This window comes from Sarcophilus harrisii, chromosome 1 (assembly GCF_902635505.1).
Source record: "Sarcophilus harrisii chromosome 1, mSarHar1.11, whole genome shotgun sequence".
NCBI lineage: Eukaryota > Metazoa > Chordata > Mammalia > Dasyuromorphia > Dasyuridae > Sarcophilus > Sarcophilus harrisii.
In genome coordinates this window covers 619341253-619367974 of record NC_045426.1, presented here as the reverse complement: position 1 = coordinate 619367974, position 26722 = coordinate 619341253, and the positions used below count along the sequence as shown (strand labels likewise).

The following is a 26722-nucleotide window of genomic DNA, read 5'->3' as shown; positions in this document are numbered from 1 at the left end:
CTTCCAACTCTGGAATTAAATGAAACAAGCTCAATCATGGGGGCTATTCCCAAAAATCAGTATAATTTTGGTTTGGTATGCCATTACTGAGAATTTACCCATAAATCTCCAAATATAGCTCATGAATAATTTGTGACTAAGTTTCTACAAATGTGACCCGCAGAGTCTTTTGCTTTCAGAAGAAAACTTAAATGTGACAAAGGCATATTGGGTACAGGACAGAGTCTATTTCTCCCTTTGGAAAATGTAGCAGATACAAAGGCTTCACAGGAGTCTCTATAAAAACATATAAGATTCTCAAGGTAGCTCATGATTCCAATTCTCCTTTCTCTTTGATGAATCTTGCTTTTCCATTAGACGCTTAGGGTCCTTCTGGCTCAGTGATGTCCCATGGTCTTCTCTCAGAGGGGAACTGATCATGAGGCTGACTGAGATGCATCCCCCCTGTTATTCAGTGAATCTCTTTCTCTCCTACAAGGGCTAACTGCTTAAGAACTCTCTCTTCTCAGACTCAATTTTGATATATTTTTCTAAGAGATCCTCCTCTTCCAGCTAAGGGTTAAGGATAAAGAAATGACATCATCTAGGGATAAAGGTCTATGGACAAACAAAATGGGCATGTGGCTCATTTATTCTTTTGCTAGATACTGCAATACTGCCCCAGTGGCTCCCACCTTTTAGGCTGGATAATTCTACCTTCCATTCTCTGTAATGACATATGCTTTAGAAAGATAAACAGAAAGGGAAAAAAAAAAAAAAAAAGGCAACCAAGAATTCAGTGGTTGCTTGGTTGAGCACATGTACCTCTTAGGTAATTCTGCCCTAAAGTTGCTATTAGCAATTCTTAGGAAGTAGGATTTAAGAAGGAAAAGAAATCCTTTTTGAACCTCCAACTTCATATCCTCATATCCTTCCTACTATAAAAAGAGCAAAGAAACATTGCAAAAAACTTCCAAAGTATTAATCAAATCTCTACATTTTTATATGTCAATAAAAAGGTTTTCCCAACAGAGTCTGTCAGATGAAATCTGAGTCAACCACTTTATTTTGGGGGCAGCTTAATCATGTATCATCTTTTGTCCTTTTAGCAAGGGGCCAATGGGATATACAGCCTAGTGTTATGAATAGAAAGTGAACCTCAAAGTCAAGAAGACCATGGTTCCAGTTGTTGGAATTCATGGCAACTGCTGAAATACGTGGGAGCCACTTGACAGTGGCTGCTGGAGATCTAACCCAGAATGGATCTCCTCTTGTGAAAGAGGAGACTGAGAGGCTGTTGTGCTGTCAGACCTCTCTCCTCTTCCCTCTGTCTCCAATTTATCTCATTCCCAGTCTTCAACACCTGTGTCAGCAAAAGCTGCCTAGCAACTTCTTCATATGTTATGATCCACAGTTGTAGAGGCTCTTGGAGAATTGACGGGTCCCTTAACATCCAGTAATATCTTTGACACAATGCCTGGGTGACCTTGGACAAGTTTTTAATCTCTCAATGCCCAAGGAAACTCTTTAAGACTAAAAGTTGCAAAATAGGGTCCCATCTGCATTAGCAAAGGGAAATTCTTCTTCAGGAATTCCCTGTATTAATGAAATCACAGTTTAATCAATCAGTCAACTGGGATTCATCTCTAAGGTAGAGGATAAGGGAAAAAGGGAAAAAAAGAAATGCATATGATAACTTTATTATATATTTAAAAGGGATAGCAGTTTGTATATAAGAGATTGGCAGTTTCATATACAATCATATTTTTATTATGTAATGTTATAGAAATGCTTGTTTTATTCCATAAATTAAAATAGATGAATTTTAAAATAAATTTTTTAAAGAGTCATGCTATGTCAAAGGAAGAACAGGTATAAAACCCTGAAGGGGAAAGATTAGTAAACAATCAAACTCCAAAAAACACTTCATAGTTTTGTAAGCTTGTGGAATTCATTGGGCTAACTCTCCTGGTCAACTTCTTACTTGTGCTGCTAGTTAAACATTTAAGTGAATGAAGGAATGATAAGATCATTAAAATTTTCTTGCTAATGGAAAGTTGAGTAAGATTATATAGTCAATTTTTATCTTATTTGATTCTCACAACAATCTTGAGAGATAAATACTATTATTTTTTCCCACTTATAGTTGAGGAAATAGGCATACAGTGGCTAATGACTTCTCCAGGGTCACAAACTCATAATTATCTGAGGCTGAATTTTAATTGAGGCCTGAATCTTTGTGGGCACCCTGTTTTGGGATTTGTTCTAATCCTTCACCAGAGTTGAGGGGGGGAAAGAAACTGGTGAGAAAATAGAACACTTAGATAACATCCATGCAAATTCTGACTAAACATCCTTGAATCATTCAAATGTCCTTTTTTTCTGAACAATACCTATAGTAAGAGAATGTACTGCCGTTTCCGCCTCTGTGCTCTCTGTCAGAGTTTTAAGGAACTCTGTTTCCACAGAGGAAACAGACCAATACTGGAATGTACCAAGCACACAAAGTTCTTTTTAAGTGCAAATGGAGGGACACCTGGGAATTAAATTGAGTTCTTCAGCCTTTTTCCACTGAGAAAATGAAACAAGCTATTACCCTTATTACTTTAAAATGCCTTTTTAATCCAAAGCACATAGACTAGCGAGATACTCATAGACAAGTACATTGAACACACAAGATGCTAAATATTTGTTTGTTGAATTGGATCAGAAATCACAATCAGAGAATGTAAGAATTTAGAAGGGCCCTAAAAACCATCCTGGCCAGCCAAGATTTATTTATTTATTTTATTATAAACTCAGTAAATAGAATTCTTCTCTTCTCTATCCTGGCCACTTTCTTCCTTCCTTCCTTCCTTCCTTCCTTCTTTCCTTCCTTCCTTCCTTCCTTCCTTCCTTCCTTCCTTCCTTCCTTCCTTCCTTCCTTCCTTCCTTCCTTCCTTCCTTCTTTCCATCTTCCCTACTTCCTCCCTTTCTTACTTAAGTTTATTCTTGCTTACTTAGCATAGAACCTTGCTCATAGTAAGCTTTTAAATTAATGTTTGTTGAATAGGCTAATGCTACTGGCCTGCTCTTCAAAGTATATATTGTGGACTGAGGTTCCAGTCAGAATAATTGTTTTCTATTTCTAGCCTTAATTCTGAAAGCTACCACAGAAATCTTGGAGAGGAAAAAAAAAATCACATTTCAGGAAAAAATTAGAATTAGGGAAAGCTTTTTTTCCCCAAAGGATGTTTGTCAGGGCATTCAAATTTAACATATTGTATAAACAACCTATGAAAAATAAGGATATTTTGGCAAGAGATATATTGAGGTTACAGATCTTTAACCATGGGGTTCCAAGGTTATAGTGACCCTACAAGCTGTGTCTGAGAAAGGATTTCTCCTATGTCATCCAATCAGAGACAGCAGAAATCATAACTTAGGTGGAAATGAATTTAGGACACATGATCAGTTTCCTGTAATTTTGCAGCACCCCATGCTTCACGTTGTTTTTAGACTTAAACAAAAAATTTTCTGATTTTCCTTTATCTTTTCAGAATTCTGTGAATGGATTAGGATCACAGTTGGGTATATGATCAGTATGGGTCAAACCCCTCATTTTAACGATAAGGAAGCTGAAGCCCAGAGAGGAAAAGTTATTTACCTAGTATAGCAAACCCGGTAACTGGCAGATTTGAGATCTGACTCAGAATCTGATGCTCTTTCCATGATGCCAATAAGACTGACAGATGGAATTGCTGCAGTCGGTGATTTTTGAAAGATCATGGAAAATTAGAGAAATGCAGCAGAACTAGAGAAAAGCATATATCCTGATTTTCAAGTAAGAGAAAATAATGGCACCTGAAGACTGGCCAGTGATTTTGACTTCAGTTTTTCACAAGATTCTAAAGCATGATAGACTCTTGAAGGACAGGCTAGGGCTGTTTCTTTTTTTTTTTTTTTTCTTTTAATACTATTCCCTTCATAAAATAATCACTTAACCAATCAAAAAGCATTTATTAAGTGCCTACTCTGTTCTAGGAATTTAATAAATGCTTGTTGATTGGCTAAATCAATGGTTTAATGTTACCCTTGAAGGGGTTCCCTAGTGTAATGCCCCAAGGATATATGTTTGATACTGTGTTGTTGAATATTTTTATGAACAGCTTATAAAAGGCTTAGTCACCCTTCTAAAACCTCTCCTCCTGTTTCCACCTCCCACCCTTTACAAGACAAAACCTGGATTTATCTAAGTATTTTTTTTTGAGCCAACAGAACTCCAGGTAAAAGATACAGGAAATGCATTTGCTGTGCATGGATAATCCAAGTCTCTCTTAGCATCTAAACATAGGCTTAAATTATTAGTAATTAATTAATTAGGTCACATTCTAATCTCCTCCATTTAATATGCTCCAGGGTATTGTTCCTCTTCTATTCTTCCCCAAATGTCATGAAATTATTTTTCTGTAATGTCCAGTTCTTACTTCTCTCCGTTCATAACTCAGATACTTCAATTTATCTATGATTTCATGAATTTGGGAATTCCCTCCAACAGAGATTATTTATATTAACATTGCACTAACACAACTCCTTCCTCTTTCTCTAGGCAAAGTTAATCCCACACAATCAGTATTATTCTTTGAGCTCATGTTCCAGGTCATCTGCCCAGTAATCATAAATCTCGGTTCATTATCCTTTTTTCTACTTCAGCCTTCTCTAGCTCCATGCAGATAACAACTCATCAATCTTTGAAGTGTTGCAACATCTACCAAACAAGGGTTAGGGAGGGACCGTGGCTTCCCTTTAGCCACCAGATGCCTTATCACATTTTCTCTATCCTTGTACTCAAGCCAGTATTTGACCAGACACAGATCATTCTCTCCTTTAGCCAATTCAACCCTTTGATTTCCATAACAGAGAGAGGGCATGTTTGTCAAATTTGTAAATAACAAAGCTGGGAGAAATAGCTACCACTAAATTAGACTGAATCTCTTAGTATGAAAATGTAGAGAAATCTTAGATATAAAATCTTGCTGTTTAGTTCAAGAATAAAAAGTGTCAAATAGAAGCATACATATATATCCATTCATCTGGAAAAGCTCTGGGATTTTAGTGGATTATAAGGTCAGTATAAAGGTCAATGTCAATACAAATTAACTTTACGACATTGACTCCAAAAAAAAGCTATTATAGTCTTAAACTGTGTTTTAAAAGAAACTAAGGAGAGGGGATAATTCTACTGTTCTGCCTTGATTTGACCACATCCTGAGCATTATATTCAGTCCTAAGAATTCACATTTTAGGAAGGATATTGATAAATCATAGCGTTGCCTTTGAATATGGATTGAAGGAACCAGGGATATTGACCCTGAAAAAAGAAGACTAGCAGGTGGGACAGTCCTTCATAATCCCATTATGATTCAAGTTTGTTTTGTATAAGCCCAAGGACAGAAGCAAAAGCAAATAGTGGAAGCTTCTGAAAGACAGATATAAATGTGATATATCTAAATGTAGAACTGACTGTTTCAGGAGGTAGTGAGTTTCCTCTCATTGGAAGCTTACATGCAAAGGAAAATCACTTGTTTACTATTTTGTAAAATATATATTGAAATAGAAAGACTCTTGTCTCTTCTAATTCTGAACTCTTTTTTCTATGAAAGAAAACCACTGCATTTTTCATGAGTAAAATGTGAACTTGTTTATCCTAAGCAAGCTCAGTTAGCAGTACTTTATATAAACAGAAAGCCAAAATAAATAAATAAATAAATAAATAAATTGGCAAAAGAAGCTTTACTAGTATTTGTATATTGTATTCATATTTCTTTGTCTATTTATGTGTCCCAGGTATCCCAGTAGATCCCTCCATTCCCTATCATTTACAATGACAGTAATATTCAGAACTTAATGGAAAAAGGATGAACCTTGATGGGGTTTAGGAAATTTGTTATCTGAAAGGGAATTATCTCCAAGAAAATCAAGTAATGTTAAGAATGAAACTAAATGCAAACTAAAATATTTGTAGTAGAATTGTTGACTTGTGATATGTAAAAGAAACTAGACTAGACTAGACTGGACAGGAATCACCAATTTTCCTGTTATGTATGTGTATGAATGTCTTTGATTATCCATCAGATGAGGTGCTCTCTCCCAAAATAGCCCACTCCAGAGTTACCCGCCCTTTACACTGTCCTATCTGGAATGCTGATTCATAGTTAAGAAAGTGCCTCTAATGGATGTTTGGACAAAATGATCTTTTTATATCTACCATTGCATGTTGTAAAGTCTCCAGCTCTAATATTTAATCTATTTTCTGTTCTATGAAAGGAAGTGGATTAAGGAGAAATAGTGGTGGATTTGGAGTCAAGAGAAAATTGGGTCCAAATCCTGCCTGTGACAAGAATTGGTTAAATAACCATTAGTGTATATCAGTTTAGTTCTCTGTGCCACTTGGCATCTCTGCTCCTGAAATTTTCTAGAGACCCCTCAGTCAACTACAGATCCAGCACCCTATCCTGGGCTTCTTTGTTTTAAACATACCCTATGGGATCCTGCATCTTTCCCAGATCCAGACCACAAATCTGTGTACTCTTTGTTCCAAACACTTTCCTGGGACCCCTTAATCTAATTTTGATCCAAGGTGCCTTTTCTTTGGTCTCTTCCTTTGCCTTTTCAATGTTTGTTTTTCCGATCAGCCTGCCTCAAATTATATGGTCCTGCCTCCTATCAGGACTCCCCAGGCTATATACCTTCACTTGCTTCTTGTCAGCTGTAAGGTGGCTTTCCTGAAATTCAAAGGACTCAACATTTCTACCATCATGACACTGGAGCTTGAATGAGGGCCTTGAATAATATAATTATTTGATACCCTCAATGAACTTCTTTTTGCCTACTGATATTAAACCTAGACTCAATGAATAGCATATGTTTACTGCCTAATATTCTACCCACCCAAGAATTCTTAACCCTTCCCTTCTCTGCCATTACCTCATTTCCATCCCTCATTGCCTACTCCCTTATTCCTATCTCCTTTTATCTACCCTCTATCCACAAATGTCCCACTCCAGATCTATCAGCTCCTTATACTGTGCTCTCTGGAATCCTGATCCATAGTTAACAAATTTAAACATTTTCTTTTCCCATTCTCTGAATTTTCTGCTATTCATTGAGACCTGAGACTTGAATCCTTCTTGATAACACTTTATCCCTGGACACCATTTCCAGAACTGTTTATAGTTTTACTTATTCTTCCTCTCTCCATCCTCTCACTGGTGATGATAGAGGAATCAGTTTTCCCTGATCCTTAGAGGCTCATTCTATACATTTGTATCACCCAATTAAGATTCTAGTAGATGTTACCTACTCTCTCTTCCTTCTCCAATTAGTTCATTGCCTATATTATAGAGATTCTCTCTACCCTGTCTTCCCTGCCCTCATACTAGGAGAACTCAACATACTTGTTGATATTCCCTCAAACACAACTTCCCGAGTCTCTAATCTGCTCATTTCCTATGACACTCTCCATTCCAACACAGCTACTCACTGACATGGTTATACCCCTAATCTTACCATTTACTGTTAAGGGGACCACCATCTTCCCAATCACTCAGGCTCACAACCTCTCATCCTATGTATCTTGTCTATCATTTAATCTCATTGTAACATCACAACATTTATCATACATTCCCTTCTCTCTTCTCAAACAGCTGCTACTATAGTATAGGTTCTCCTTACTTTACTCATGATCTATTGCAATAGGCTTCTGGTTTGTCTCCTTTCTTCAATTCTTTCCCCACTTTATATCTTCCAGTCAGCTGCCAAAGTGATCTTGCTGAACTTTAAGTCTGAACATTCCATCCACCATCAGTTTTCATCACTACTCCCCCACACACACACACATGCTCTATAAACTCAAATAGCTCCTTATTACCTTTAGTATCAATTCTTTCTTTGGATTTTAAATTTCTTTTAAGGAGTCATAACACAGATCCTTTATACCCTTCCAGTCTTCTTATATTCTATTGATCTCCATGTACTCTATAAAGCAGTAAAAACTGATTTTCTTGTTTCTTAAACTTGACATTCAATTTTTTACTCCATACATTTTTCCCCACTGGCTTTCCTCCTGCTTCAAAGGCTTTCTCCCTCTTCATATCCATTTGTTATCTTTTCTAGATTCCTTCAAGATTCAGTTCAGAAGAAGTGCCTTCTTCAAGAGGCAATCCTGATTCCTTCCTAGGGTTACCTGAGATTACCTTCTATTTGTCCAGAATATAAGTACATGATTGTTTTTTCATGTATTCACCCTCAGTAGAATGTGAATTTCTTGAGGGAAAGAACTATTTTATTTTCCTTTTTTATATACCTAGAGCTTGACACAATACTTAGAATATAGCAAAAAACCCTTATGAAATGCTTATTAATTGACTAGCTGCTTTGATTTCCTTTTCAGGAAAATGATGGTAATAATAGCTATAAGAAATATTTTATGAGGTTGTTTTGAAAATGAAATTTAAAAAATGTATGTAAATACATTTGTAAATTATTCATAGTATTGTCTCATTTGGTCCCTAAAACAACACTATAAGTTAGGTACTAAAGCATTATTATTCTTCATCAAACGTTATAGCTGGAACTGCCTCATTTTACAAATGAGAAGGCTGTATGCCCAGAGAAGTGATTTGTCCAGAATCACAGGACAATAAGTGACACAGTCAGGTCTCTGGACCCAGGTGTTTTCATTTCAAGCCAAGAGTGTCTTCTACTCTATATTTCAGTAGATGAAATCATCCAGTAAAATAACAGTTTTCAAGATTTAGAACAACTTTACACTCTTAAAAATTATTAAGGATTCTGAAGAGCTTTTGTTTATATCAGTTATATCTATCAATTTTTTTTCCAACTTAGAAAGTAAAACTGATGACTTTTTAAAAATATATTTACTAATTCATTTTAAAATATAACATATTTTTATGAAAAATAACTATTACCTCCAAAAATGCACAAGAAAAATGGGGTTGTTTTTACATATTTGTGCAAATCTCTTTAATGTCCAGCTTAATAGAAGACAGTTGGATTCTCATATCTGCTTTTGCATTCAGTCTGTGTTGATATATTGTTTTAGTTGAAAGATATTAAGAAAATCTGTACTGACATAGATATGGAGTAGGAAAGGGGAGTAGTCTTAGTCTTATAAAAATGATTTTGACCTTTTGAACCCCCTTGAAAGATTTTCCAGGGCCCCTGGGAGTTCTCAGAGAGCACTTTGAGAATCTTTGTACTAAGCAATGAAGGATGGAAGATGTATTATATATGTGAAATTATGCATCCTCAAAGTATTAGAATAATTTATCAAAGGGAGCCCATACTGCCCCAGGTGTCTTGTTTAGAATCATGTTGTACATAGACTGTTCTCTTGTAGAAGCAGTGTGATGTGTTGGAATAAACAATGGAATGAGATTTAGAAAACTTAGGTTAAAGTCCAGCTCAATCTATTAGTAATTATGGGACCTTGAGGTAGATAGTGTAGGTGTTACTATCTCCATTTTGAATATGAGAATACTAAGAATCAGAATACTGAAGTGTCATGTCTATGATCACATGTAGCAAATGTTAGAGCCAAAACTGAATCCAGGTTTTTTATGAGTCCAGATCCAGTATTCTTTCTGCCTACAATTATCTAATATTGTGGGGGATAGATAGGAGTTCTAAGACATAATCTTTCCTCACAAATGGCCTATTGTCTAATTGTAAGGAGAACCATGTTGTTATTAATCAGAAAGATAAATAATATATAGAGCAGAGATTTTTTTTTCTGCTACACATTATATTTTATTAGTTTTGAGTTACAAAGTCTATCCCTTCCTCCCTTTCCTCTCTTCTCTTGGTCACAGTAAGCAATCTGATATAGTTAATATATGTGTAGTCATGTAAAACATATTTTTACATGTTGTGAAAGAAAACTTGAACTAACAAAAGGAAGGAAGAAAGGGAGAGAAGAAGGAAAGTAATATGCTTCAGTCCGCATTCAGACTCCATTAGTTCTTTCTCTGGAGACATAAAATTTTTCATCATGAGTCCTTTGGGATTGCCTTCGATCATTGTATTACTGAGAATAGCTAGTTGTTCATCATACAATGTTGATCTTACTCTGTACAATTTTCTCCAAGTTCTTCTCACTTCATTCTGTATCATTTCATGTAAGTCTTTCCAGGTTTTAAAAAAATCATCCTCTTCATCACTTTTAATAGCACATTAAATATTCCATTATAAACATATACTATTTCAGTCTTGTTCAGCTATTCCCCAATTGATGGACATCCTTCAGTTTCCAATGCTTAGCCATGATGAAAAGAATGTTATAAATATTTTTGTGCAAATAGATTCTTTTCTACTTAAAAAAATCTTTTTGGGGGACTTCTGGTGGCAAGATGGCCCAATGAGGAGGAAACCCTCTGAAGCCTTTCCAAATTCTCTTCCAAACAACTGAAGAAATACCCCAGAATTGATTTGAGAGCAAGGAAGTAGTTTATCAAACAAGCAGAAAAAGTTAGTTTCCCTGGGATGGGAAGAAAGCAAATTCTAAGAGCAGCAGCCAGCCATCCTCACAGCAGGGAGTCTGCTACATGATCTGATCCTGGGGCAATCCACCAGAAGAAGCTGCCCTCCTACAAATCAACAGTCTCCTCAACATCCTTCCCTCACTCAAATCTATTTTATTTACACATCCTGGCATCTGGCATCATCTTCCTGATGTCATGGTCCTTTGAGAACAAAGGACAAACAACAATAGGCAAGTGAATAATCTGTGTAGCATAGCTTGACTGCATCCCAGCAATTCCACCCTCACCCCATTGCTGACCAGGAATGAAGCCCTGCCCCAGGAGTGACCAACATTGAGCTCCCACCCCTGAGATAGACCAGCAGTAAAGTTCCATTCTCCAGAAAGACTCTGTTACAATAACAATCCAATAGAAAGGTTCCATCCTTGGGGCAGGTCAGTAGCTAAACCTCACACCAAGAAGAAGCCCTGGTACCAGGGAAGCTCTATCCTCCAGTACAATCAGAAAGGTAGCCTACCCTCCAATAAAAGCAAACTAAAAGCCTGAAGCCCAGTGAAAGCCAACAGTAAGAACCTGAGCCCCAGCACAAAAAGCCTGGGAAAGTGTAAGTCCCAAGGCCAGTTTTCACATAAAAACATCGTCACCAAAAAAGGCAGAAAAAATAAGCAAAAAAAATAAAAACTGAATCTGACTATAGAAAGTTATTGTATTTATAGGGAGGATCAAGACATACATTAGAAGAGGGTGGTAGTATCAAAATGACTGCAAGTAAAATCTCAAAGAAAAATGTAATTTTGTTTCATGACCAAAAAGAATTCTATGAACAGTTTTAAAAGGATTTTAATAAACAAATTAGGGAAGTGAAGAAAATTTGAGAAAAATAAGAATAATGTAAAGAGTCATGAAAAATGAATCAATCAAATGGGGAAAGATATAGAAAAGTTTACTAAGAAAAATAACTCTCCAAAAAATAGGATTGGTCAACATGCTTGGGAGATTTCAGAAAGCATGCTGGGAGATATCCCACAATCCCACTCTCAGAGAAGTAGCATAAATATAGTTCCAGTGAGCGACTCAAGAGAATTTCTCCGGAACATCAACAGGGCTCTGAGACAGAACACTCTGGGAGAAAAGCCTATAAGCCCTATCTTCGAGGCAAGAGAGATCCATTGCATCTTCCAACTTTGTGCTGGCTGGAGGCTGAAGAAAGCAGAGGCAGAAGCCAAGGACAAAGCTGCAAGATCTCTTGGAGCCAGGCAGAGAGATAGGTCTCAACTAACCGGGCTAATTTGGAAGATGCAATGAATCTCTCTGTACCTCCAGCCAGTTCCACCAGAAGAAGTAACTTCAAGCTTCAAAAGCTCCCTATATTTATGTCATCTCCCAAAGGTTAACTCCACCTTCTGGAGGGAGAGGGATTCTGGGTTATCTCCCAGAGTGCTCTCTGGGGAAGTGTGAATTCGGACTAAGCCCTACATGTGTGAACTCCATTGAGTACTTAGATACTTATGAGCTCTCTAAAGGTGTGAACACAAGCATTGTTTCCATCAGTTGTACTTAGTACCTAATTCAAGTTCTGGCCCAAAATATCTCTTTCTAAAATCAAATCAACTCCAATGTCTTAACACTTTGTAAAGATTCCAACAAACTGGAAAAGAAAATACAAAAATTCACTGAAGAATATAATTCCTTAAGATTTTAAATTGTGCAAATGAAAACTGACTAGACATAAATATATAATAAAACAAAATTTAAAAAAAGAAAAAGAAGATGTGAAATCTCTTATTGAAAAAACAACTGATCTGGAAAACAGACTCAGGAAAGGTAACAAAAGAATTATTGGACTACCTGAAAGTCATGATTAAAAAAAAAATTAAAGGCCTGGACATCATTCAAGAAATTATCAAAGAAAATTGCCCTGATATATTAGGACCACAAGACAAATAGAAATTGAAAGAATCTATTGATCACTACTACCTAAAAAAGAACTTAGGATGAAAACTCCCAGAAACATCATAGCCTAATTACAGAGCTCACAGATCAAGAAGAAAATATTGCAAGCAACCAAAAATAAAGCCCATTTAAATATTATGGAAAAAATTTTAAACCCAAATATTGTGGAGCTACAGTCAGAAATACACAAGATTTGGCAACTTTCATATTAAAGAACCAGAGGACTTAGAATATGATATACCAAAAAGGAAAGAAAGTAGGATTATAACCAAGAATCATCTACCAAGGAAAGGGAATATAATCTTTCAGAGGGAAAAATAGAGGACTTCTAAACATTTTTAATAATAAAAAATCTAATAAAATAAATCTAATAACAAAAGACCATAGCTGAATAAAAAATTTGACCTCCAAATACACAATTAAGAGAAACATAAAAAGGTAAAAAATAAATAAGAAAATGTAAGAAATTCAGTAAGATTAAACTTTATCTTTCTATATGGCAAGATGATATTTGTAAGTCTTAAGAGCTTTATTACTACAAGAGCAATTAAAACGAGTGTATACAAGCAGAGGGCGTGGATATAAAATAACTTTGATGAGTTGATACTCACACAAAGGAGTGAGAAAGAAAATTGCACTGGAAGAACAAGGAGGGGAATGGATGGGTTAAATTATACCACATAAAAGCAGCATAAAAGAACTGTATAATAGAGAGGGGGGATTGGGTCAAAATTGATTCTAAGAGTGACTAACACATATACTCACTTAGATTTAGAAATCTATCTTACCTTATAAAGAAGTAAAAAGAAATAGGGATAACAGAAGAAAAGGGGCTGATAAAAGGGAGGATATATTGGAGAAGGTAATGGTCAGAAGTAAAACAGTTGTGAGAAGGGAATGTGTAGGGTATAAGAGTAAGAGGTGAATAAACAATAAACAATTGCATGGAGGAAAATGCTCTTCTAATTATAAAAATGAATGGAATAGACTCATCTCTAAAATGGAAGTAGCAGAATGGATTAAAAACCAGACATCTGAATACATCCGAAGTAGAGAGATATACAGATAAATACAGAGTAAAAGTAATGACCTGAAGCAAAATTTATTATGCTTCTACTAAAGCAAAGAAAGCAGAGGTAGCAATCATGATCTCAGACAAAGCAAAAGCAAAAATAGATTTAATTAAAAGAGATAAGGAAGGAAATTATATGTTACACAAAGGTACTATCAACAATGAAGTTATATTAGTATTAAACATATATGCTCCAAATGGTATAGCATCTAAATTTTTGAAGAAGTTGAATGGGTTACAGAAAGAAAGACAGAAAAGCTATAGTGGTTGATAGCTCAACTTTACCCTCTCAGAACTAGATATCTCATTAAAAATAAATGAGAAAGATGTTAAGGAGGTAAATTAAATTCCATAAAAGTTAGATGAGATAGATCTCTAGAAAAAGGTGAATGAGAATAGGGAGGAATACCCCTTTTTTTCAGCAGTATATGACACCTACACAAGATTGACCATGTATTAGGACAGGAAACCCTCACAACCAAATTCAGAATAGCAGAAATAATAAATACGTCCTTTTCAGATCATATATAAATGCAATAAAAATTGCATTCAATAATAATGGACAATGGAAAGATTAAAAATTAGTTGGAAATTAAATAATCTAATTCTAAAAAATAAGTGAGTCAAAGAGCAAATCTTAGAAACAGTTGATATTCATGAAAGAAAATGACAACAATGAAACCAAAATTTATGGGATGTAGACAAAGCAGAACTTAACAGAAATTTCTTACATCAATAAAATATTGAAAAAGCAGATCAATAAATGGGCATGCAACTAAAAAAAATTAGAAAAAGAACAAATTTAAAATCTCCAATTAAATACCAAATCTGAAATCCTGAAAATCAAAGGAGAGATTAATGAAACTGAAAGTAAGAAAACCATTGGGCTAATAAAGTTAAAAACTTGGTTTTAAGAAAATAAACAATAAAATAGAAAAAAAAAAACCCAAGGGTTAACTTGATTTTAAAAATGAAAGAAGAAAACCAAATTACTTGTATCAAAAATGAAAAATTCATCACCAATGATGAGGAAAGTGAGACAATTGTTAGGAGCTATTTTGCCCAATTATATGTCAATAAATTTTACAATCTAAATAAATGTATGAACAAAAATATAAATTACACAATTTAACAAAAAAAAGAAATAAAATACTTTTGAAAAATGAACTGAACAAGTCATCAGTAAAGTTGGTAGAAAAAAAATCTTTAAGATCACAAGGATTCACAACTAAATTCTATTTAACATTTAAAGAATAATTAATGCAAGTATTATATACAGTATTTGGAAAAATAGGTGAAGAAGGAGGCCTACTAAATTTTACAACACATACATGGTGCTGAAATCTAAACCAGGAAGAGCCAAAACAAGAAAGAAAATTATAGACCAATTTCCTTCATGAATATTGATGCAAACATTTAAAATGTAATATTAGCCAAGAGGTTGCAGCAATATATCACTATGATCGTATACTTTATACTGGGAATGCAGGGTTAGATCAATATTAGGAAAACTGTCAGCATAGTTGATAATATAAGTAACAAAACCAATAAAAATCAAATTGTTTCAATAGATGCAGAAAAGACTTTTGACAAATTACTGCACCCCTTCCTATTTAAAAAAAGAAAACCTAAAGAGCATAGAAATAAATAGAACTGGCCTTAAAATGATAAGTGATATTTATGTAAAACTATCAGCAAGAATTATCTGTAATGGGAATGAGCTAGAAACTTATAAGTACAATCTGGGGTGAAGCAAGCATGACCTTTATATCATGTCTGTTACGTAACATTTTATTAGAAATATTATCTATAGCAAAAAAGAAGAGAAAAAGAAGTTAAAGGGATTATAATAGACAATGAAAGAACAAAACTATCACTCCAGATAGTAATATATCTCTATGAGATATAATATGATATATATGAAAATAATTCCTAGAGAATCCACTAAAAAACCAGTTAAAATTATTGACAACTTTAGCAAAGTTACAGGATATAAAATAAATGCACATGAACTATCAGCTTTTCTATATATTACCAACAAAATCCAGTAGCAAAAGTTAGAAAGAGAAATTCTATCTAAAATAATAATACATAATATAAAATACTTGGGAATCTACCTGCCAAGAAAAATACAGGAACTATGTGAACACAATTCTAAAATATTTTTCACACAAATAAAGTTAGATCTAAACTGTGATGACGGCGTATTTTAAAATCAGCCGGAGTCAGGAATTCAGGTTAAGGGAAAATCTTCAATCTTTATTCTTTTTGAGGTGAAAGGGGATTAGCAATGTGAGCAGCTGCAACAAGACACCAGCCAGCAGTCTCTTTCCTCTTCTCTCACCGCTCCTCTGCCTCCACCCACCAAAATTGTCATTTCCTATACAACACATCCAGACTTGCACAAAGAGTGGGTGGGGCCATTCTTTCTCCAAGCATATATATTAATAGAGTATGGTCCAATTACTATTTAACTTCACATGCTGGGGACCTCAGTGCATCAACTCAAGCTTCAACCCATTACACTAAACAACTGGGAAAATGTTAATTTTTCATGGAAGGACTGAACCAATATAAGAAAAAGTACGTTTTTACCTGAATCAATCTGTTTAATACCACATAAGGCAAATCATCAAAAAATCATTTTATTCAGCTAGAAAAAAATAATAAAATTCTTCTAGAAAAACAAAAGCTCAAAGATATCAAGGAAATCAATTTTTTAAAAGTGAGAAAGAAGATGGCTTAGCTGTACCACATCTCAAACTTTTAGAAAGAGGTAATTATCAAGACAATCTGGTACTGGCTAAGAAAGAGAGTGGTGGATCAGTGGAATAGATTAGGTTTAAATTACATCATAGTAAATAACCATAATAATCTGTTATAAAATATACTGAAAAATCTAAGTTTTTGGAGCAAAAACTAATTTTTTGACAAAAACTATTGAGGAAATTAGAGAACAGAAAGGCAGAAATTAGATATGAACCCAACATCTCACACCATGTACAAAGATAAGGTCAAAATGGGTTCATGATTTCTGCATAAAGAATACTACCACAAGCAAATTAAGAGAGCATGGAATAGTTTCTTGTCAGATTTATGAATAAGGAAAGAATTGAGGACCAAAGAAGATATAGAGGACATTACAAAATATAAAATAGATAATCTTGATTATATAAAGTTAAAAATGTTCTGCACAAAGAGAATCAATGAAAACCAAATTAGAAGGAAAGCAGAAAACTGGGGCAGGGGAGGGGAGAGGATTTGCTACAACTATGTCTGATAAAGTCTCATATCTCAAATATATGGAGAAATGAATCAAGTTTATAAGAATACAAGTCATTTCCCAATTGATAAATGGTCAAAGGATATGAATAGGAAGGTTTCAGATAAATCAAAGCTATCTAGTTATATGAAACTGATCTAAATCACTATTGATTAGAGAAATGCAAATTAAAAGACAGGTATCCCAAAGACATTCAGAAAAAGATAGAGGGAGGCAAGACCTATTGTACAAAAATATTTATAGCATCTCTTGTGATAGTTTAAGAACTGAAAAACAAAGGGATGTTTATCAGTTGGGGAATGGCTAAAAAAGCTGTGGGAGGTGATTATAACGGAATATTATTGTACTATAAGAAATGACAAGCAGGATGATTTCAGAAAAACTTGAAAAAACTTACTTGAAATGATGCTGAATGAACTGAACAGGACCAGGAGAACATTGTACACAATAATAGCAATATTTTTCAATGAAGAATTGTAAATAATTTAGCTAATCTCAGCAATATAATGATCCAAGACAATCCCAAAAGATTAATGAATGATGAAATATACTATCCTCTTCCAGAGAAAGAACTGATATTGTTTAAATACAGGCCAAATCATGCTATTGTCCTCTTTCATTAATTTTTTTTCTTTTATGCAAGTTTTCTTGTACAAAATGACTAGTATGAAAATGTTACATATATAATTACACATATATAACTACATTTGATTGTTTACCATCTTAGGGATGGGAGATATGAGATGGAGAAGTAAAATTTGGAACTAAAAACTTAAATAAAAATTGCTTGTTAAAAAATCTCTTTGGGATACAGACCTAGTATTTGTATTGCTGGATTAAAAGGTATGCACGGTTTAATAGCCCCTTGGGCACAGTTCCAAATTGCTCTCCAGAATGATTGGATCAGTTCACAACTCCAGCAATAGTGCATTAATGTTCCAGTTTTCCCAAATTCTTTCCAACAACCAACATTTTTCTTTTCTGTCATAGTAGCCAATCTAATGGGTATGAGGTTTGTTGTATCTCAGAGTTGTTTTAATTTGTACTAATTCAGAGCATTTTTTTCTCACATAACTATAGATAACTTTGAAATTTTTGTCTGAAAACTACCTGTTTATAGATGTTGGCTGTTTATCAATTTGGGAATGATTCATATTCTTATAAAGTTGACTCAATTCTCTATTTGAGAAGTGAGGCCTTTATCAGAGATACTTCATAAAAAAAAAAATTGCCCCAGCTTTCTGCTTTAATTCTAATTCTGTTTGTGCAAAAAATTTTAATTTAATATAATCAAAATTATCAATTTTGCATCCTCTAATGTTCTCTATCTTTTGTTTGTTCCTAAATGCTATATATCTGAGAGAGAAACTATTCCAAGCTCTCTTAATTTGTTCAGGGTAACATTCTTAATGTCATATCATATACTTATTTTTATCTTATCTTGGTATACAATGTGAGATGTTGATCTATATCTAGTTTCTTTAATAGTTTTCCAGTTTTCCTAACAGATTTTGTCAAAAAATGAGTTTTTGTTCCAAAATCTTGGATCTTTGAGTTTATTCTATAATAGATTACTGTGGTCACTTGCTATTTATTTAGTGCTTAATAATTGCTTCTTAATTGACTAAGACATTTTCTTAGGAAGTTGTTGGTGGGAGATTTACATTAGATATTTCCAACTGTTTCAATTTCCTACCCAAAGGATATAATAGCACAGATGGTTGTCATTCAGTTTCCTGATTAATAGTAAATATAGAATCCCTTATCAAATATTAACTTATAGTATCAAAGTTGAGTGATTCTACATGTGAATATAATAGAATTCCTAGTGTTCAGTTGGAAATGACAAATATGAGGAATTCTTAGAACCATGTATAACTTGTACGTATTGATTCAGAGTGAAGTTTAAAGAACCTAGAAAACAATAGACAATAACTACAGCAATGTATATGAAACTGAAAGGTGATTGAATCCTGATTAACTGTAAAAATGAATTTGAATCCTAGAGAATGGCAATTAAATACAATTCCTTCTTCTTGGTAGAGTGATAAGAGATCATAAGTACAATAGAATGTTGTATACACTGCCAAAAATGGTGTCTTGGTTTTATTATGTTTCTTTATCATAAAGAAGGATTCAGCTATATTGGATGGTATATTAGGAAATAATAGGGATATAAATACAAAAGGCATTAATAAAAAAGTAAGAAAAAATAAAGTTCACTAATTCTGTATTTCCTATAACACACTACTCACATTCACAAGAGCTACAATCATAGAGATAGTCTTTATCTCTATGGCTCAGTTAATACTGTAGGAGCTATATATTGGAAAGTGCATGGGGCTATGAGTTAGGGGAACCTGTTGTCTATTTCTCAATCTGCCACCTAGTAACTATGACTTCTGGATAACTAACTTCCCTTCTTTGAGTACCTACCTGTATAATGTGGGCAGTTTTCTAGCACAATTTCTAGCCTCCATGATGGAGACATAAAGGAACTTACATTTATTTGAGAAAAATTTGGGGTATCGTTATCCTATGGGACTCATGGAATTTCATCTGGAGTTGTAAACATGGAAAAATATGGAAATAAGCAAACAGTATGAAAAGGGGAGGTCTTGTGCATTTGGAAGTTGCTGTAGTGGAAAGCTGAAATTGAGTAAGCTGATGTCATCGGGGTATAGTCTACTAAACAGGAGATGCTGAGGTTGCAACCTACATTTGGCACACCTGGGCTTTGATAATGAAGAGTATAGCAACCCAAGAGATTGTCTGCATATAGATGCTGTTGCAAGCCCAGGCTTGTGCCAAGGAAAACCCAGATCTAGTCTGTGCAGGCCATGAAAAGCGTACTGATAGGAGCCAGGAAAGGATTAACTCCTTCCTTACCCCATAATGTACCTGGATGGGAAGGATATTTTTACAAATTTTAAATAAATTTTCCTTGAATGTTTTTCCCTGTGTACCATATATAGAAATGTAATAAATTATACCTATTTGCATATAAAATATCAGGATTTGGCTATATGAAGAGCAGTATCTCTAAAGTCCCTTCTAATTCTAGTATTCTTTTTGCTATTTGGAACACCTATAATGCCCCTTCTTGAGTCTTTTGTGCTACATCTTTCCTTTGGTCTTAAGAAGTTTACATTCTATTACTGTTCTGTAAGAAATGACCAACAGGATGATTTCAGAAAGGCCTGGAGAGACTTACATGAACTGATGATGAGTGAAATGAGCAGGACCAGGAGATCATTATATACTTCAACAACAATACTATATGATGACCAGTTCTGATGGACCAGGCCATCCTCAGCAACGAGATCAACCAAATCATTTCCAATGGAGCAGTAATGAACTGAACCAGCTATGCCCAGAAAAAGAACTCTGGGAGATGACTAAAAACCATTACATTGAATTCCCAATCCCTATATTTATGCACACCTGCATTTTTGATTTCCTTCACAAGCTAATTGTACAACATTTCAGAGTCTGATTCTTTTTGTACAGCAAAATAACATTTTGGTCATGTATACTTATTGTGTATCTAATTTATATTTTAATGTATTTAACATCTACTGGTCATCCTGTCATCTGGGGAAGGGGGTGGGGGGGTAAAGAGGTAAAAAATTGGAACAAGAGGTTTGGCAATTGTTAATGCTGTAAAGTTACCCATGCATATATCCTGTAAATAAAAGGCTATTAAATAAAAAAAAAAAAAAAAAGAAGTTTACATTCTATAAGAGGAAACATATATGAATATTTACAAAATATGTATATTATCATTTTGGGGTAAAGGCGAGATGCTAAAAACTGTAGCGATCAGGAAAAGCCACTGGCTCTGGTTGCTTCTCCTGAATATCTTTCTTTAATAGTGGTAATGAAATTGTGCTGCTCTCCATACTTTTTGACCAAAATAGTGGCTGATTCAGGACTGGATATATGGGCTGAGAATGTTTCCTGAAGAAAGTGGACTCAAGGTAGACAGCTGTGAGGTAGACAGAGAGGAAAGTTGGGCACAAAATTTAAACAATATTCCGTTTCCTATGAGTCTAAAATTTTCCTAGATCCCAGATGCAGTTCACACTTAACAGGAAAGCTGTGCATGGATACTTTGGTGGAATTTCATTTGGGTGGGGGTAGGGTGGAGTGGATGAGCTTGTATATAACTATAGCCAGCTGCAGATGATTCACCATTTCATAGTATACTCTTAAAATTTTTCAAACATTCAGGAAATCATTTGATTGACTAATATATGCAAAGGACATTTTTGGATTAAAATCACACTGTGTATTAAATTATTGGTATCCATTCTACCCATGTATTATATATGGGAGTCATCATTGTTGTCAATATGCAGAAACTGCATCTGTATGGTATGTAGTAAATATTATTTATTGTGATGAATTTCTGTGAACTTTTTCAGGCTAGTTTAAAATCTACCAACACTCATGACAGTGTAAAAAGTACCATTATCATCTTAAGGCAACAACAACAAAAAAATCAGTCAAAAAGAATACATTTTCACATGAGATAATGTAATGCTCATTTTAACTGTATAACACTCATGAAAATGCAACCTACCTTTCAGAAAAATTACTTATGTGGTTACTGTGTGTAAAGTGCTATGTCTTAGAAAATATAAGGATAAATGATTTAGAGCTGTCTTATGAGACTGGATAACCATTTTTAGCATGTTGCACATTTTTTGAGCTTAAAAATCTGTCCCAAGCTTAAATGTATCTTAAAATAATAATGACATTGGGGCATCTAGGCAGCACAGTGGATAGAGCACCAGCCCTGAAATTAGGAAGACCTAAGTTCAAATCTGGACTAGACACTTATCACTTCTAGCTGTGTGACCCTGGACAAGTCACTTAACCCCAATTACCTCAGCAAAATAATAATAATAATAATAGTGGCACTATGCATGGTGGCAATGGGTGAAATGGTGTACACCTGAAATCCTTTCAGAGCTGAAAGTAGATGGATTAATTGAGCTCAGGAGCTCTTGTAGTAAGACTACAGATTATTTAGTGTCCACAGTAAGTCTGGCACCAATAGGCTGAGCTCCCAGTGGTGGCCAAGAAGCTACCAGACTGCCTAAGGAGAGATGAACTGGTTCAAGTTCAAGATGGAGTAAGTCAAAAGCTCCCCTTGCTAATGAGTGCTCCAGAAAGATTGATGAGTAATCTCTGTATTTCCATCTTGAGCAAGATAAGGACACCCCTCCACCCCTAAATGAAAAACAACTTTCTAACTGTTGTGGCATGGACTGAGGCCTTGTAAAAATATGGAAATTCCATCTAAAATTATTTTCATGAAGATGGTGTCCCATAATGGCAAAAACACAAAATTTAAGTTAGAAAACTTGAGTTTCTGTTCCCTTTTTAAGACTTCTCATCCCTGTGTTTTAGTAAGAGAATTTCAGTTGCCTTATCTATAAAACAGGAATAAAGCTGAAACTATTTAGCAAGTTAAAGTTTACAAGCATTTTACATATCTTATCATTCCTGAATCTGAAATTAATCCTCTGATATAGGGTCCTACAGGTTTTATTGTCCTTATTTTATTGACAGGGAAACAGTGTCTCAGAAAGGCTAGTGACTTGTCTTATGGTTACACTGCTGAGGCAGAATTTGAACCCGAGTCTTCTTGATGCAAACTCAAGCACTTTATTCTCTATGTCTATTGCCTTCCATAGTAAAACTTGTACTCTTTCTGCTTTGTAAGGTTCTGAAGCATATATGAGATAAAGTAAAGTTCATGTAAACTATATAGCACTTCTCAGAAATGTAAGTAGTCTTTCAAAAAGAAATACTTGTCATGGGCTTACTATAGATGTACTAAGTAAATCTTTGGAAGATGTGAGGATAAATCATTCAAAGCCATCTTTGAGGCTGAGGATGGACTGTATTTGTAATGGGCTGAAACTGAGTTGATGCACTGAGGTGGGAGCACTTAAGGCTAATTACTAATTGGACAATACTCTATTAGCATATGCTTGTAGAAAGAATGGCCCTGCCCACTACTCTGTGCAGGCTTGATCTGTTGTATAGAGAGATTGGGTGGAGGATTTAAGGGGTGGATGAGAGAGCCAGAGTCACTCCTGGCTGGATTCGTGTTGTGATTCCTCTCACTTCCTATTGCCATTCTGTTCACGTCCACAAAGAATAAAATCAAAAACTTTTGCTGATCCTGACTCCAGCTGATTCTAAAGTATCCTTGCTAACACAGTCATCATACTACAGGACTTCTAGATATCTATTCCAACTCCGGTGTTCTTCAAAAGATCTTTACCGTTCAAAGAGCTTATAATGATTTATAAGAAATATTGTCAAGTTAGTAATACAAAATAGATTATGAAAATGAGGGAGTAGATAGTTTTTGGCCTTGGTGTCCTGGTCCTGGGTTCTAACCTTACTGCTGATTTTCCAACACTGTGTGAGTAAGATCAAGTCACTTTATTTCCTCAAAGTGAGTTATGAGGCTCACAAAAGCTGAGAGTCAGAAGAGTCTTTAGCAATGTATAGATATAGCCCATACATAAAAGGAATCATAGCTATAATGTACTAAACAAAGAGTTGTCCATTCTTAGTTTGCAAATGTCCAGGAAGATAGAACCCATCACTTCTGTAGGCAGTCATTGGTCTTCTGAACAGCTCTTAATTGTTAGGAAGTTTTTCCTTAAAGCTACTTTGATCTCTTTGACTTCTATCCATTCACTTCCTATGGGTAAACAGCTCAACTTTAATCCTCCCTTTAAATCTAAGCTCTTCAAATATTTGGCTTCAAATACAAGTTTTTCCGAGTTTTCTCTTTTCTAGGCTAAACATGCCCATTTCCTTCAACCAATATACCATAATATGTGTAAAGAGTTCTGTAAACTTTAAAGTACTATGTAAATGTCAGTTATTAATTCTTTGGAAAGGTATAAACAAAGATACATAGGGAGCAGAGATAATTTCTGGCTGAAATTTGATAATGCTTCATGAACATGATGGCATTTTACTTTTTAAAAGAGTAGGACTATAACGGACAGAAAAGGGAGACAGGACATTCATTCCTGGAACTGAGAACTGAGTGTGCAGAGTAAGGATTCAGGAGAACACAGAATGGGTATGAAAAAGGCAAGTAGCCCAAGGCTTTCTATTATATTTTACCAGGGAAAAAGACAGGAGAATTAAGAAGAGGACTGCTATGATCAAGGATCATGAAGATAGAAGTCAATGATTCTAGAAATTAGAATTGAAAAAGGTGTTTCGCTGGCCCATTCTCCCCCTCTCCCATTCATCATTTTTGCTTTTAACTCCTCATCCCCCCCAAACTTTCCTCATGTAACTTTTCATTCCAAACTTCCATAGCTCTGTACAAACTGCAATTAATTAAGTATTAGTATTTATTTGCAAATTAATTAGACTTCTTCCCATGGTACAGAGCTGCTGCCCTGGAATATAATGGACAATTTTTATAGGTTGGTTTCTGTTACTGAAGAAACCTCTCTGCTATAACCTGTCCTTGGTGCCTTTGGGTAGGTACATGCCTGCAGGTGTCTGGTGATGCTGCCAATATGTTCTGAGAGGGGGTAGGTTCTAAACTGAAATCTGGTGAAGTTAATGACTTGCAAAATGCCACTCAAGGTAGAGCTGGAAATAGAACCCAAGAATAACTCCCAAACTCATGTGAACTGTGCAAGGCTTGCTCCTGGCTAATGCACCAGCTGCAATCTCACAGAATCATGGGACTTGAAGGGATCTTGCAGCTTGGGTTTGAATGTCTGTATCAAGCTGGGAAGTCTGGAGTCTAATTATTTGTTTCAGATTCCTTCACAGCTCCTCTATTATTGTTGGAGAATTCCTAGGCTTAAAGCTCTGGTTACCAAATTAAATATGCCACGTGAACTAAGAAAGCTAATGAAATAGCATGGTGTAGTGGATAATAGTGCTTCTTGGAATCAGGAAGATCTGGATTTGAATCCTGTCTTTAATATTTACAAACTTAGTGACCGAAGGACAAGTCTCTTACTGTTAGTGTGCCTCAGGCATCTCTTTAGAATTTATCTACTGAATCACCGCCAGTTGAATCTTGTGTGGGTAGAGAAGTTTCTTACATTCCTGAAATCCCAGATCTTTCCTATTGCCTAAAACATTTCTTCTAGCCGATGACAAGTGACTTTTGTTACTTTTCCCCTTCAATGTAGGTAACTTTCTGATGGTGACGGCTGAGACATGAGATCTTCAGCCTCAAGGCTTTCAAGTTTTTCTTCCAGAGATTCATTATGGAATCGGTAAGCTATAATATGAACATTTTTAGACTTAAAGTGGGCATATGGCATGGTCTGGCTTCAAGAGCAAGTCAGATCATATAAGAGTTTGTGTCCTTGGTTGTATCACTTAAATGGGAACCATCATATTTATTATGCTTACTTCCTGGAGAAAGGGAAGCTGCAAGGAAAAGATTGTAGTGGGGGGAATATATTGTGAGATTTATAATCTCTTTCCTCTCTTACAGTGGACTACCAGGTCTTGTCCATTCTACTGCAAAAACAACTCTTGAAACTGCTCTTCTCTCCTTTCATGTGGCTTCCTCCCCAGTTTAGTACCTCATCACGTCTTTCCTTGTTTATTCTAATAGAACTCTAATTGATCTCTCTGCTTCCAAGTCCTCTGCTCCCCAATCCATCTTTTACAAAGAGCTAAATTTACATTTCTAAAACCCTAGTCTTGATTTGCTTAAGAAGCTTCAATGGCCACCACTTGTCTTAAGGATAAAATACAAACCTCTCTATTTGACTCCTTTACACATTCTTCAATCTAGTCAAACACACACAATATTCTATCTCCTACCTTATTTATCGCTCATGTCTAGAACAGTCTCCTTCTTCATCTCTGCCTGTTAACATGTGTAGTAGCTCTCTTCAAATCTCCTCTCTGTCCCATTTCCTACAAAAAAACCTTTCCTTATCTCTCCTGTTACTGGCACTCTTCCTCCCTCCCTCCCTATATTATTTTTTTTATTTACAGTCAATTCTTAACTTTTGAGGGTATAACATTCCTAAAAAACAGTGCAAAATAAACTTATGGAAAATAGGGAATTAGGTTCCTACCACCACCAAAAACTGTCATCTGCTAGAGATTGCTGAAAATATACTTTTTTGCATATGATTCTTTATAACAAAACATTAATTCTGATCATTTACTTTTCCTAACAGTAACTATGAAATAACCTATAAAATATAGGGAAGGGTTGCAGCTATATGGGACTGGACAGGGACAGGAAGGGGCTGGGGCAGGTACATCTATGTCCCTCAGGGGCAGAAGGACCCCAAATTAAAAAGGAAAGGGGCAACCTGCTATCTCTAATCTCCCTTTAGTTTCTGTGTTTAAACAATTCCTCAATGAAAAGCACATGCTTCCCACTAGCAGGATGATTGCATGACTTCACTAGTGCCATCAAAAGAGCAGGGATGACCACCATCTTATTTACCCACAAATTTAGCCCATTTCTGTTTTGTTTTTTTTCCAATTTCCTCATTATATATTAAGAGATTACTTTAGCACTTTCTGGAGCAAATTCTTAAACACCTTTGTGAAAACTTTTCTCATTTGTAAGGAAATAGCATGGCTTCTCCTGTCTCTCCCCTCCTTCCCGCACTGTCTTTTGTCATGAATGACATTGCCACTTCTAAAGTGAAAATGAGATTACTAATAAAATCACCAAAATTCTTGAAGTTATAAAAGCAATGCATACTAATGTTGAGGAAAGACTATACTTTGTAAATAGTTTGCATTTGCTTTTCTAGGAGGACATCATTTCTTAGTAGATTATAAATTCTTGGAGGGCAGAAATTGTTTACTTTTGTTGTTGTTGTTGTTATTTGTCTTTGTATTCCC

General features: G+C 35.1%; 1 protein-coding gene across 6 annotated transcripts in view; it reads left to right on the top strand.

The window, feature by feature from the left end:
- The window catches only part of ASAP1 (ArfGAP with SH3 domain, ankyrin repeat and PH domain 1), a 459738-nt gene that overhangs the window by 18578 nt on the left and 414438 nt on the right, over positions 1–26722 (top strand). For all 6 annotated transcript variants that reach the window (XM_031947203.1, XM_031947200.1, XM_031947198.1 and 3 more), the window contains exon 2: positions 25030–25116. In XM_031947203.1, the coding sequence (XP_031803063.1) occupies positions 25058–25116 (59 nt within the window). In that variant the 5' untranslated portion in view covers positions 25030–25057. The remainder of the gene's footprint in view (positions 1–25029; positions 25117–26722) is intronic.